Source organism: Carettochelys insculpta, chromosome 5 (genome assembly GCF_033958435.1).
Source record: "Carettochelys insculpta isolate YL-2023 chromosome 5, ASM3395843v1, whole genome shotgun sequence".
In the NCBI taxonomy this organism is placed as follows: Eukaryota; Metazoa; Chordata; order Testudines; family Carettochelyidae; genus Carettochelys; species Carettochelys insculpta.
The window spans coordinates 76,043,820-76,059,035 of record NC_134141.1 but is presented as its reverse complement, the minus strand read 5'-3'; the positions used below and the strand labels follow the sequence as shown (position 1 = coordinate 76,059,035).

At 38.2% G+C, this 15,216-nt stretch overlaps 1 protein-coding gene across 1 annotated transcript in view; it reads left to right on the top strand.

Annotated features, from left to right (window-relative positions):
* Nucleotides 1-6,360: 6,360 nt before the first annotated feature.
* The window catches only part of ADGRV1 (adhesion G protein-coupled receptor V1), a 378,918-nt gene continuing 370,062 nt past the window's right edge, over nt 6,361-15,216 (top strand). Inside the window, exons 1-4 of the mRNA XM_074994210.1 lie at nt 6,361-6,543; nt 10,389-10,538; nt 11,658-11,753; nt 13,710-13,814. Of these exons, the coding sequence (XP_074850311.1) occupies nt 6,361-6,543; nt 10,389-10,538; nt 11,658-11,753; nt 13,710-13,814 (534 nt within the window). The remainder of the gene's footprint in view (nt 6,544-10,388; nt 10,539-11,657; nt 11,754-13,709; nt 13,815-15,216) is intronic.

Genomic DNA, 15,216 nt, shown 5'->3' with positions numbered 1-15,216 from the left:
TTATGAATCAACATCTGTGACCATAAGAAATTTATGTATTTGGTTCAACTGGAGAAGAAGCAATGTGAGAGAGACATTAGTGTGTGACGGGAGGTTTGCTTTCTTTTGTGGGAGGGCTCTCAGGCTATGTCTACACTGCAGTTTGACACCCGCCACTGGCCTGTGGCTTGTGGGACTTGGGTATGGAGCTGTTTAACTGTGGTAGATATTAGGGATTGGGCTGCAGCCAATGGTCTGCGACCCTCCTACCTTGCAGGGTCTTGGAGTCCAGGTTCCAGCCCAAGGATGAATGTTTATACTGCATTTAAATGGCCCCTTCTCCTGAGCCTTATGAGCCTGAGAAAGCTGACATGGGCCAGGCACTGATTTTTAACCGCAGTGTAAACATAGTTTTGAGTGAAATGCACATCATACCACTTCTTTTGAGAGGTAGAATGCCACCTATGTTGTGTCTTGCCTGGGTGGCCTTGGCCTTGTAAACCCTTGCATGTGAGATGCCCATTATCTTCAGTGTGACAACTTGTTCAAAACAGGATTATTTGCATGAGAATAAGGGCTTGCTGGAATGGGATTTTTCTGTGGGATCTGCTTTTTGCTTCAGTGATAGTTATAGGCATACCAAAACTACTATAAGCTATATTGCCAGTTGTTGCAACACTGTAGCATATTTACCTATTGCAATGTATGGTCTTCTAACACTTTGGATATAGCTTCACATGGGTATACTCCGATCTCACTTGCTTTAGTGTAGATCAGGAGTAGGTCAGTTGAAATCATGGGTGTTGTATTGGAAGAACTTGGTATAAATGAATTATGGTGAAACCCGTGGTATGGTATTTTTTTCATAAGAGTATGTTGTCTTGGCAGATTTCAGCCAAAGTTTGTTTCTGATTTGTGGTGTAAATATGGAATAACTCCCATTGGGTAAATTCTACAGGAACGACTCTGGATTTAACTTAAAATAATCGATACCACAATCTGGCCCATAATGCTTATCCTAATTATTACATGGTTCCGAGACTTAGCTAGTAAGTCAACAATTACGAAGTCTGTTCACAACAGGTGACATGGTAGCCATACAAGTTTGTAATTAAAAAATCTGTGATCTATATGCATAATTTTCTTGCCTGCTTCCCGTTGACAAAGGAAGGACCTTAAAAATTGAGTTTAGCAGTTTCTGTGGAATTGCTCATAATGTGTAAAGATAAGAATGTTGTAAGTCTTTGTAGTACTGGGGCAAAATGCAACATAACTGAAGTTCAGTCTAAGACTTAATTTGATGTAATCTTAGGAACTCAAATGCAAAAATTCGTGTGTTATGGAAGGCTATGAATCATATACAAGGAAAAAGGAATCAAAAAAGAAAATGATACAGAATATCAGAATGATTTATATGTTTTTTGGGGGGCGGGTTTGGAGGGAAACTGTCATCTACTTGCTATTCAGCTATGACATCTCCTAAGGAAGCACTGACATTGTGAATTGTAAAAAACCAAAAAAGCAGTCTTGTAGCACTTTAAAGACTAACAAAATAATTTATTAGGTGATGTGCCCCATGAAAGCTCATTACCTAGTACATTATTATGTTAGTCTTTAAAGTGCTACAGGACTGTTTTTTTGTTTTATGAATATACAGACTAACACGGCTACCTCTTGGTTACTATTGTGAATTGTAGTAGTTGAAAACCAGTATGTGACATTATTTCAGTTGAATCAAATGCATACCACAAACTGCGTTGTTGTGGTGGTGATGATGGTGATGATGATGGTGTAATATGCTGTTTGGTGACAATAAACAAGACTTGACAAAGGGAACAGAACATGAGTGATATGGCCTATGATTTATTTGTGATTAGTGACATTTTGGAAAATAATTGTGTAGGATCAGTGAATAATCTTTCCTATCTTACACTGTGAGTCTGCTGTTTCTCTAGAAACAAATGTGTTCCAGAAAATACTATATTTCACTAAGAAACTCTGTTATCTTTTAAATAGCATTACTTTTTAAAAAAATCTTTTTTTTTAAATTGAATGTCTAAAAAGTGTGCAATTTGGGGATTTACAGCATCCTTCACTGTCTTTAAAACTAATTTTCTTTTGAGAGGTATATTTTTATATTCTTAATTACATAAATATTTAAAATAAACCCATTGATTTTAGAATCCAGGATGTAACGTTTGTTGAAGCTGCTATTGACAGTGTAATCTTCATTTGCTATCCAGACCAAATTGACCTTTACAGTTGTTGGTCCATTAAAGTTCTATTGACTTCCTGGGCAATAGAGTCATAAAGATTTGTTATATTCTCTCTTCTCTCCACACGCAGTAGCAATTGTGACAACATATATTTCATTTTAGTGTGATTTGAATCTTGTCTTGAAATTCCTTCTCAGACCTCAAAAACAAAACTCCCATTAAAGAATTAGAGCTGCCAAACTTGTGCCCAGCAAACAGTAATTTGACAGCATTGCTGGACGTAACATATTGCCTACTAAATGTTTAGTATTTTTATTTTGGAAGGTCTACTGTAGTTTCACTACAAATGTGAAAAGTCAAAGATGAGACTGCCAATATTAATATGGTATAATAGATAAAAAAGGTATAATTCTTGTCTGAAAAATATTATGCACTGATCCTACAACTTGCTGAACTTGACACAATATGAGTACAGGCTCAACCTCTCTAATCCAGAACTCTTTCGTAATCTGGCATGGGTTTAATTAGCCAGGCAACCACTTATCATGGGTGTGGCCAAATTTCTTATGGTCCCATAAAGTTTGTTTACGGCCACTGGACCTGGCTCTTGGTGTTCTGTGCTGTTGTTGAGCTGTAATTGACTCCTAAATGTCTTCTAAGAGCCGAGTGAGCAGTGGAAGTGTTCATAATGTGCTAAACAATATTGACTTCCTGTGGTCTGCTAAATTCTCTTGTTTGGCAGCAGTTAGGTCCCAAGGGTGCCAGACTAGAGAGGCTCAACCTGCAGCTGTGATACTTTAAATTTGGTTTAATATGCACAGAGATAAAGGTCATTTTTGTAGGTCTTACCCATGAAAATTTATTACCTAAGGCACTTGTTAGTCTTTAAGGTGCTACAGGAGTTCTTGTTAATAGTAAATCTTAGCTCAAATAATTTAATGAGGGAGAATTCTCACCAGTTGAATAATTGATTGTATGATTATGAAACGTCTCTTGTTCCACAGGAGTAATCCTATAGTTTTAGAATGTCCCCTATTAGAGGTAATAGAATTCAAGTAATTCTAAACTTTATAACCTTGCCCCCTAAGGATCATATTTTCAGTATTATTTACTTGCAGCATACACCGTGGGAAGATACTGGTTAAGTCTACGACAAGGTGACAGCTGAAGCGAAAAGGTCATGCAAACTCTTCAGCTGCATATAGATGATGCCTGTATTTGTTGACTGTGTAATTGTCTCAGAGTTTACATAGGTTACATGACTATTTGCATTCAAACTGTCACATATACTCAAGATAACATACTCTGGAGAACAATATAGGGTAGAACTCAATGGAGGTCACTTGTAGTTTGGTAATAGTCAGCTTTCTTGTGACTTAACCTTTGAGGTGCTTAGGGCCTTCCATTCTACTGAAAATGGCAGGATTGCATATCTTCATTTATAATCTGTAATTTTTGCTCTGTCTTTTTTTACCTTCAATTAAATAGATGATAATAGACAACTAATGTAGGTCACTTTCATGCAGGATCACAGCAATATAGAATTTGCCTTACTTCATCTCACCAGTTGTACATCTAGCTCAGCATTTGTCCCTGCCTGTGTTCACTACATGATGCCATAGATAAAGATGCAAGGAACCCTGAACTAGGAAGTTATGGGGCAACCTTCCCACAAGGGAGGTTTTTTCCTAGTTCTCATTGTTTAGAGGTTGGTTATTATATCCCTTCCAAAACTTTAAAAAAATTAATTTAGTTTTAAATCACAGTGCTAGAATTCTTTATCCTGTAAGTGCGAATTCTTTCTTCAGTGATTGTCTCTTTAAAGTGGTTCTTTTTTCCTTGAAACCATTTTCCTGAGATTGGAAAGTTACCTCATAAGGGCAGATTGTGACTGGCCGCTTTGTATAGGTGTGTTGGGGCAAGGGAGTAGGTGAAGAAGCTCCCTTCTTGTTGCATGGTCCATACAAGAATTGTAACAATTGCATACTTCAGTCTTGAGGGGAAATAATTCAGTGCTCCCTTCATTCAGACATGGTGGTGTACATACTTGAAAGTGGGTGAGGAGGGGTTGGGTGGAGAAGTTGAGGTTCCTGGCTAATGTGTACTGGTAGAGAGTATTGAAACTTGGGGGAATGAGGATAGGGATATTCTGGTTATCTGATTAACCAGTATGGGCTGGAGCAGGCAGGGCGTTGCTTCAACTCCACAGGGCTGCCACAGTTTGGGGTGCTCTGGCCAAGCTGGAATAGAATTGTCCGTGATGGCCCCAGGCTGGAGCAACTGCCTTCTGCAAACCAGGACTGCTTCAGCCTGACTATGGCTTGCCTGGGGCCACTGTGAATGTGAGCTGCTCCAGCCAGGCCAGAGTGCTCCTGCCATGAGCTGTAAAAAAAGATAGTCAGTGAATCAGAAGTTTTCATTAGACACTCCACTTGGCCCACGTTGTTCAAGATTCGGTACAGTTGCTACAACGTGTTGCATGTTTATCTCAAATTTCAATTATATTACGGGAAGAGACAAGAATTTTCTTGAGTTTATTGTTCAGAATTATTAATTACATGATTTTTGTGATTTACAGTGGGTTTTTGACATTTGCAAGTGCCACATTTGCAAATTCAGTTATTCTCCAGTGGCCTCAATTCCCTGGGGCTCCAGAGCTGGGAGCGCCAGCAGCTGCCACTTCCTGGGGCTCTAAACTGACCCCTCCACGTGAGCAAAAATCAACATTTGCAAGGGTTTTGACCACAGAACCCTCATGAATGTTGAGACCTTACTGTATTCTTGGCCTGTAGCTTGTTTACCATTCACTGTGAATATGTACAATACAATATTCATTCTGTTTTGACTGGAGACTGATCACATTGATTCTGTAGTAAGTTCTGAATGGGCTGAGCTCCTGATCTGTGGGAAGCCTAATATTTTTTTCAGAGATCTGTCTTTGCAGAGTTCATAGCAAGATTAGGGCAATGGTATGTTTCTTTTACCTTACTGGATGAGCATAGTTTTTAGGTAGGTTGCTCTTTGAATACTTCCTGATTTAAAAAAAAATGATGCTCATTTTTCACAAATTTTATTCTAAGTATGCTCTCTGTATGTCATTGACCGTTCTTGTCAGAACATTCAGTTATTAGAACATGTCTGAGTTGCCATTTCACAAGAAAATAGTTGGTACTTCATGGAGAGAAATCTACAAGTAAAATTATAACGCTGTCTTCAACAACTAAAGGACCTCTATAGAGAATTGTCCCAATTAAGGGCCAATCCTGCAACATGTTTTGCGGCTCTGGGAAATGCTGAGCACTCTCAACTCCCATTGAACTCACGGGCAGTTAGGCATGCTCAGCTTGTCACTGGGCTTGTCTCTGAGGAAGGGGACTCAAATCCAGGTCTTGGCTTGCTCTATCCTAAGAGAAAAGGGGACAGTGCACTGCTGTATGCTGACATAGTAAGGGAGAGTCCTAACTCTGATGAGTCCACAGTTTCACTAAAACACACCACCACAACAAGGTGCAATTAGAAAGAAAAAAATCTGAAAGGAATCTCGGGCAGAGACTGAGAGAATCAGTAACAAAAATATAGGTCAAAAGTATATACGTGCTGGATAGTTTAGCATAGCAGTGATCCTGAAAGTGAGTTAAAATGTGCACTAAGAAGTGGATTGTATTTTAAACACTTGGGGTCAGTTTTTAGTAGACAATGTAATATGTAGTTATAAAATATAGATCCAGCCTACACCATCGAAATCTGGTATCCAGTTTGCTAACAATTAAGCCCTGTGCACATGTTGGGCTTTCTCTTTGCTGTCCTTACTCAGGCAAAACTTATATATGGAAGATTGAGGCAGGATTGTACCCACTGGATATGAACAGTTTTGTCAGAATCATGCACTGTGCGACTGGATCAAATGTGAACATACAAACGTGCATGGGGTAAATATGTGGATTTTATTGAAAATATGGCCCTTGGGTTTGTATCTTATTTCTCCCTGAAAGGTAAAAATATTAAATTATGCATCAAATTATAATAAAATAAAACAAGTTTATTTAAAAAGAACAGTTGAATGTGAAGTATTGGCTCTAAGTCAGCAATTCTTAGAAATTGTTTCCAACATACTAAATACATCAACTTCTTTTGTTCTTAAACTTTTCTTTTTTCTTTTGTAGGGATGCTCTCTGCTTGCTTATTAGTTAATCTTCTTTTAGCATTATTCATCAGCTTCACATCTGGCATAACAGAAGTAAAGTTTACTGGACAAACAGAATTTGTAGTTCATGAAACTAATACAACAGTTATACGTCTTGTTATTGAGAGGACAGGAGAGCCAGCTAACATCACAGCAATTGTATCGGTAAGAAACTGCCAGTTCCCATATATTTAAATGCAATTTGGATATCTTAATGAATTTTTTTTTTCTTAACTGGGTCAGTTGAATGCAGTGTACAGCTATAGCTGTGTATAGCCACGTGCTACAAGCCATTTGGATATCTGTATAGAAATGTTTTAAGTTTACTGATAGCTATTCAGAAAGCTATCTACTACTTCTGGTGGAGCTTAGTGAATTTATGGTGCTCTCTTGATTTGGGTTCCAGCTGGTACTTGTTAGTCCATTTCTGAAGAGTGGTAAGAGGGTTTTTTTTTTTTTTCCTCCAGATTTTCTGGGCTGAAGGCGAATAGCTGTACCTCTTTAGTGACTTCTTTAATTAGGCATGTGGCTTTATTATTCCAAAAAAGTCAATTAAGAGAGGATAGAGAAGAAATCTGATCTCTCAGGAGGAAAGCGGACAAATCTAGACTGAGGATCCCCGGCTATGTAGAAGTCAGGACACTGTGATTTGAGCGTCTGTGTTTACATTGTTTTCTTTATTGCTTAGCTATTGTTATCTCTGGGCCTGATTCTGCATTGCTTACTTACATTGAGAAGTGCTATACTGTTTATGTGGTTATATTAAAATCAATGTGGCGTTTTGTAGAGTAGAGTACTCTCTAGAGTAGAGTACTCACCATAAATGAGGATGGTAGAATTGGGTACCATATGCGGGAAAATGTGTGCACAGAGTCTTCTATTTTTTGTTTTGTGTAAAAACAAAGAAATGTGCCATATTTGTACACAGTCACCAAACATTGTACTCTTCTGAGCTCAAACAATGGCATATGCACATTATGTACATTGAAAGGATTAGAAATTTATGTTCTAGAGTACCGGGCATTGAGTATAAAAACTAGAAGGCATGAATGTCTTTGGAAACTGATACTCTTGTAAAAGAGCAGAGTTCTTTTGATAGACCCTTTGAGGAAAGGGTCGAGGAGGCTGTTACAGATATTTGCACAATGTTTTAATAAAGCTTATAGTTTCATGAAGCTATTGTTACTTTTACAGATGTAGCATATGGCTATTGTGGTTGTTATGAGCAAGATGATTGGACTTGTGGAGAGAGACTGGAATTTGGCACCCAGAAATTTCTGCTTTGGGTGTGGTCTCATCTAGATGACCAAATATAGAAGGAAAAGTTGAACGAAAACTCTGATTCCAATAAACTTGATAAAACTTTGTCACATTTATTACTTTATTACTTTATAAACTTTATTACATCACTAACTTGGCATATATGCATTGGCTAGAATAAATGGAAAATAGTGTTGAAAAGATAACAGAAAACTAGAGATTGGAAAACAAAGTGTAGTTCTCTATAATGACAATGTAATAGTTTAATTGCTTGACAAATACTATTGCATTTTAAATAAAAAGGTGTGGAAAGTGGCAATAGGCTTAATTTAACACGTATATGGATTATATCATATGCAAACTTGCATCTTGGTTGCTGAGCTTCCAGCAACCTTTCCAAGGCAGAGTGCCAAAATTTATACAGTCCGAATGCCGGTGATACTTTTTGAAGTCACTAATAGTCCTACTCACAACAGCTTTATTAATCAGTAAACTAAGATGGAGTGTTTTACTGTTTAGTTGGTGGTTGGTAGCATTAGGTGGTCTTCTGTTAATCCATAGGCAGCATGGCTTTGAGTAAGCTCCCAGCTGCAAGGAGGAGGAGAAGGAGAGTTGGGAGGCTGAGCTCCTGCCTCTCATGCCAATGAAAATTGGCTTATGTGCCACTTCTTGGCACCCATACTGGAGGTTGCTGACTCCAACATATACTGAGGCAACAGACTAGTGCAATAAATGTAAGAAGTGAACATTAAATATTTCAGACTTTTTTTAATTTTTGGAAAAGTGTGACTATTCTATAAACTGGCTGTGGTCAGAAGTAACTGACGGGATGTCCTGACAGGTACTCTAGTCCATTCAATGATAACCATTTGGCTGCATGCATGTGTTCCCCACTGTATGTTGCTGTAGCTCTGCGCAGGTAGCCAGCACAGCAGACTCCAAGAGAACCCACAAAGACCACAAAATCAGATAAGGTGCTAAGGTTTACTGTAAATGAAGCTTAGTAATAGCTCCCTGGGTCAGATGTCCATAGTTATGCTAAGAACTTGTGCCCATGACAATGGACTCAACTCAGTTCTGCAGCCTCCCTAGACTGGACAAGAACAACCTCCTTAACATACACAGGTGCAAACAAATTACACATCACTCCTAATGTATCAGAGTGCCATGCTCTGATATTACCTGCCTATCACCTTTTACCTTGTACAAGGTGGATCAGTTAAAACATTTCTATACATCATGCTGTCATTTCAGATCCTCTCCTGAACCTGGGTTGGTATGTCCTTGTTATTGGTGGGGTGTGTGTGTTGATACCATGATGTTTCTTAATGGTGTATTCTGTAACAATCCCCCTGGAATGGCCTGTTCCTAATACCTCTTAGGTATGTTTCTGCACTATCAGCCATATTCTTGCCAAGTTGTGTGATCAGGGCTTGCCTTAACTGTGCCTTATATTAACAAAGTCTTGACCAAGGTTGCCTAGACCTTGCACTGGGTCTGTGATACTTGATATGGATTTTCTTAAAATAAACTTGAGTTGGGGTGAGCAAATTTTTTCCATCAGGCCCCATTTTTCATCCTTGCAATTAGCAGGGCCACTCCAACCTGTCTAATGTCATCTAAACTGATTGAAATTTTGGTTTATATACATAAAATATTTTAAAAAAAAACCTTTCGGCATGTGTAAGAAAACCAGTATGTAGGATGTACAAACTTTATCCATCAGTTTATAAATGTGAATACGCATATGTGAAAACAGTAATGCATTTCAGTGTTTTTAATTAGATGGATTAGCTTGAGCCCCAGCAGCCAATTCTGCCCCCACATATGAAATGTCATGGCCCCCCACTTTGTGCACTCCATCTTGAGTCATTGCTGCCACACTGGTTCACTTGGCTTTCCCAGCTCCATGCTTCACTATACCTGGATGCTTAATTTGGCTAGCTTTGATGGTTCAAAGCAATGGTTTTGTAACTTGTCAAATGTGTTGTTCAGTGTTGAGTGATTGTGGTTTAGGAAGAATATAATAGTTTAATGTATGTTCAAAGTAGGTTATATTAAAATCTTTCTTTACTCATATCTGGTAAATGTAGAAATAATTAATGTATAATAATTATTGAATAGTAATAGATATATTTTTATTATTCTGTATGAATGAGTTGATCAACAGGCAGTTCTTACACAGAAGGCAGTGATGGTACTCTAATATTGGGAGACAGAGGGTATGGGCTTGTTACTCTTCCACAATTCTCTGTTATGCACATACCTCCATTACCTTGGAGAAAGAGGGGAAGCAGAAGTTTCTTCTGGACCCATGATCAGAACATTACAAAACAGAGCATTGGGTTGTTGCATTATACAAGCATATGTTATAATAATAAAGTGTGGCATGCATGTTCTTGTAAATATTATTTAAAAATAGTGTTCCTATTTAAAAAGGGCACCATAGTGTTAGAATGCGCAAAATAGTCACATATTGGAATGAATTAAGGCTCTCTGATGATGTCATGATTAGCTGTGAATAGCTGTCATGCTTGGTTTCTCAGCGTGGTTACAGGAAATTGCTTACTATATTGTTGTCTTGTGCCATCTGTCCAGAAATACTTTGGCTGACTGTAGTGAACACTGATGGATGCGTACTGTGTAAAACTGTGTGTGTATGTGTGTGTGTGTGTGTGTGTGTGCAGCAAAGCTAAAACAAAATACTAAAAATGGGGGGGTAGTTATATTCATGTGTTTATTTATTGTAGATTTACGGAGAAAACACTGGTGATTTTTTTGACACATATGCAGCAGCATACATTCCTGGTACAGAAACAAACAGAACTGTTTACATATCGGTCTGTGATGATGATCTTCCAGAGGCTGATGAAATGTTCATATTTTACTTGACATTGCAGGTAAGGTCCTTTTGTTTATCCTTCTACTAGAAAAGGTTTTGGCATATGTGGCTGCAGCTTACTTACTTCAGTGATAAATTTGGCTCTCAATGTCTAAAGCTTAAAGTTTGGACAGCAAGCAAACTGATAGTCTTCATTTACCATTCCTGGGAGACTCTGCAGAGGAAATGTATTCAGTTATGAAGACTTTAAGAGGGCTTTTAAAAGGGTTTTCCAGTTCATTAAGAAGCAAAATTGTCAGGTTCTGAAGAAAACCTTACCCTTTCTTCCTTGCCCGGAAAGAAACTGTTGCAAGGGTGAAGGTGAAAAGTAGGGAAACAGGCTGATTCTCATTGCTGCAGAAAAAGACCTCCCTGGAAAAATGTACCTTGAAGATCAGGTAGGGAAGTCAATGTATATTGTTAATTTGTTTTAGAATGATGCAGCTATGGAGAAGCTTCTTCTCTCCCTCCCTCCCACATCTCTCTCTCAACAGTACATGCAAATATTTGAAGTCACTGCAATAAAAGTGAATCTTTTTTTACCCATTTTTCTTAACACAAACAATTAGTAGTGAATGTAAATACACATTTCTCCCCTATCCTCTCTGCCCATCAATCTTTAACTCAGAAATAGAATAGAAAACTCAAATTGTTTTATACTACAGTGAACAATGTGCTCATGACCTGTAGATTCATATAAAACTGAGATCCAAAATTTCAGCTCCATATAGAATGTTAAAAAAAGCTTTATAGTATGTAGCATGAGTGCATGCTTCACATCCAATTCCTTATTGCTGTGGTGTCATTGACTGATTGTCAGACTTTGATTAATGTCTTCAAAGTTTGTTTTGAGTATTTTAGTTGTTTAAGTAGATTGAGACTCTGTAGACTGTGTTTTCCATAAGCAGCATGAGTGTTTCTTGAGCATTTTCTTGACTTGACTACCCTTTTCTTGGAACTTGTAACCAGACACTCAAATACAACTAGCCTGTCAAAAAAACCCAGTAAGAATAAAGACTTACACATTGAATGAAAGCATATTTATTTAAAAACTAGTTCTTACTGAAACCAAAACTTCATTTTTTAAAAAAACTATCTGCATGGCTGGTTCACTTACCATTTGTCTTGCTAATTTTAGAAACCATCTGCAGGAATAAAGCTGGGGTCACCAAGGTCTGTCACAGTATCCATCTTATCAAATGACAATGCTTTTGGAATTATTTCCTTCAATATGGTATGTTTTTACATTTTATAGTTTTATCATGTTAAGCCATGTGGCTATACACTCAGTTATGATATTGATGTAAATGTTCAGGAAGAAGGGGCTTCCGGAAGGAGGAATTCCTTCTGGGAGATCCCCCGGGGCTGCACCTCTACCCCCTGTTTTGGATTCCAGAAGAGCTTCTTCCAGACTCCAAATCATGTGACCATATGCTAATGAGGTGTGGGAAATTTACATCCATGCCTCATTAGCATTTTTCAGGTCGTTTGTTAGCATGCCACTTTCAGAAAAAGTGGCATGTGTAGAAATGGCCAAAGAGTGTAAAGGCGTGATTTTCCAAAGGGACCAAAGGGTAGTTATTCACCTCACTTCCTTGGAAGTCTGTCAACTGGGCACCTAGCTCTCATTTGTGACTTCAAATCAGCCCACTTACAGACTTCTGCAATACAGTTAAATACCTGACTACGGTGGTATTGCACACTATCAGCCATGCTCTCATGAGGCTGCTCTCACACTGGCTAGTTTGCTTTCTAGTTCTCTTGGAAGTACAGCATAGAGGTTCTGGAAATTTTTTTTATAGTTCTGAGTGCCATTGAACTTAACTGTAAACTATGTGTATAACTGAAACCCCTTCAAGCCAGGGGGTTCTGTCACACCCCGCTTCACTGCTGGTTCTAGCACCTGCAGTGCATCATAGAACTAGCAGTGCAGGCGAGGGTGAGGCTTGGGTAGTTTTAAGCAAATCAGGAATTTCATACGAAAGTTTAAGAATTGTAGAAAAGCAGAACTCATTTCATTTATTGGTCTCATTGTTTTGCAAATGAGCGGAGATCAATTGGTAACATAACTTAGTAATTCTGGGACCAATTGTACTCCCGTTGAAAGTCACTGAAAAAGCTTCCATTGACTTCCCTGGGTGCAGCCTAAAGTCCTGTCTCCTTCTAAGCAATACTATGTGACGTTGTTACATGCTTTTTAGAGAGCCCATTACATTGTAGTGTGAAATTATGGTGAGGACTACTCCATTGCCTTATGTGGGTATACACTCAGTTATGATATTGATGATTTGGGCTCAGAGATCTGGTGGATATATGAAAGCATTGTGGTCAGATGCTGCACTGTGGAGATGAGATAGGGCTGTGAATGGCATTTGGAGTTCCTGCAGGAATTCCAGCTGACTCAGCCAGAATTCCTGGTCCTCTTCTAGAGATACTCCACCAGCTCTTCAAATGTTCAAGGCATGCTGCTCCCTTTAATGCTAAGCCATCTCTGTTGACTTTTGTGGTGATAGGGGCTTGATCATGGCCATGCTATCATTCTACTCCATGGTAGTGGTCAGTTACATGCCTATGCTCACCATCTTGATTGTGACTGTCTCTTGTGCAGGGATGCCCTTTACTAATAAAGCACAGGAGCCTTCAAAATATTAGGAGCCAGAAAACAGATTCCAGACCAAACTTCTTTTTCGCTGAATGAAACTTTATTGAATCAACACATTTTGATAGCTAAAACAGACTAAAATCATATTTATAAAAGAATATAACTGGACTACTTAAGGAAACCAGTATCATGACATTAATTATGACTTGTAATTTTAAAGTTAATGTAACTACGTAGCTAATAAATGAATTTAGAGGAGAGAAAAATCTGTTTTTAATTGATTTAGGAATGTCTGTAAATATTAATGATGCAAACTAAGAGCTTGTACATAGTGCGTATGTTTGTTTACACATATATAAAAAGAAAAGCGCACTCAACCAGTGCTAATATTTTTATCTGAAGTCTTTCAAGCTTTTTATTAGCTGAACTAATTGGTTGCTAAGAAATGTAGTACCATCAGTGAACCAAGTTACAGACTGGATTAATTTGTCTGTGGAAGTTTGGTATTTCTATGGTAACAATTTTCTTCACTCTCTGTTAAGATATTTGATCAATGCTTGACTGCCTGTCTCTTCTCTTCTCTGTTAGTCTGCCTTAATCACAGTGAATGAGCCCAGAGGTAGAAATGAATTTGTGCCGCTCACTCTAATTAGGGAGAAGGGAACCTATGGGACTGTGACTGTGACTTTTGAGGTAAGTGTATTGAAAGAACTTAATACTTCATTATACTTTCTTAGAACTGAATAGTAAGAATCATCGTCCTGCTTTATATGTATAAATACAAGCAAAGGACTAACTGTTGTATAAATCATATCATTTTTTTTCTGTAAAATAGGAGCACGTTACTGACCACTTGAAAAAAACATTTTAATTAGAAGAGCCAGTTATAATTTGAAGGATAATTGTTGGGAGACATTAGAAGATGGTAGTTTTTTTTTTTTTGTGATTTATATATTTAGCTGCAGTAAATAATATAAAATATTTTTATTTCAGTTATGAGCTTTGGAAAAAGGTTTGGAAGATAAGCAAGGTTGTGTTAAATTGCAGTAGTGGAAAATAAGTCAGCAAGAAATACATTTTAACAAGAGCTTTTTTTTAAAAATAGAGAGGGTAATTTTCTTTGTGGGAGCAGGCGAAAAAAGTTCTGAAAAGATATTCACATAGGTCAAATGATGAAGGTCTAACTCTGAATATTTTAAAATGTTGGGTCAGGGTGTGCTGTAAATCTGGCATCTTTAAGACCTCTCAAGCTTGGTACCAAGAACTGAGGCATGCAAAGTCATTAACTATTTTAGACTATTTGGACCATACTGTACCTTGTATGACATTCAAATCAAGCAATATTTGAAATGTTAAACTTCTCATTTAGTTTTTCTTGTCCACCTAAAGTTCAGTTGTATATTTTAGCTTCTGCATCTGTGGATTAGTAAAATTTATTTCATGTGGAATAATAACAGATAGCCATATTGGTCTGTATCCTAACAAAACAAAAAAGCAGCCATGTAGCACTTTCAAGACTAATAAAATTATTTATTAGATGGTGAGCTTTTGTGAGGCAGACCCACTTCTTCAATCTGGAGATAGCGCTGTACTGGAAATGGCATGACTGTGCCAGATTTGTTAGTTTTTATTTCATTTTTTTAAAGTCTCTGGCTGGGTCTATACGTGCCCCTTCCTTTCGAAAGGGGCATGTTAATGAGCCTGTTCGAAAGATGCTAATGAGGCGCTGCAATGAATATGCAGCACCTCATTAGCATAATGGCAACCGCGGCGATTCGAAAGTGCGGCTTTTCGAATCTCACGCCACCCGTGGAGACGGGACCTTCTGAAAGGACCCCCCGCCCAGTTTTCGAAAGCCCTTCTTCCTATCTGGTGATCAGAAGGGCTTTTGAAAACTGGGGGGGCGGTCCTTTTGGAAGGTCCCATCTCCACGGGCAGCGCATGATTCAAAAAGCCACACTTTCGAATAGCCGCAGTTGCCATTATGCTAATGAGGCGCTGCACATTCATTGCAGTGCCTCATTAGCATCTGTCGAAGAGGCTTATTAACATGCCCCTTTCGAAAGGAAGGGGCATGTGTTGACACAGGGTCTGT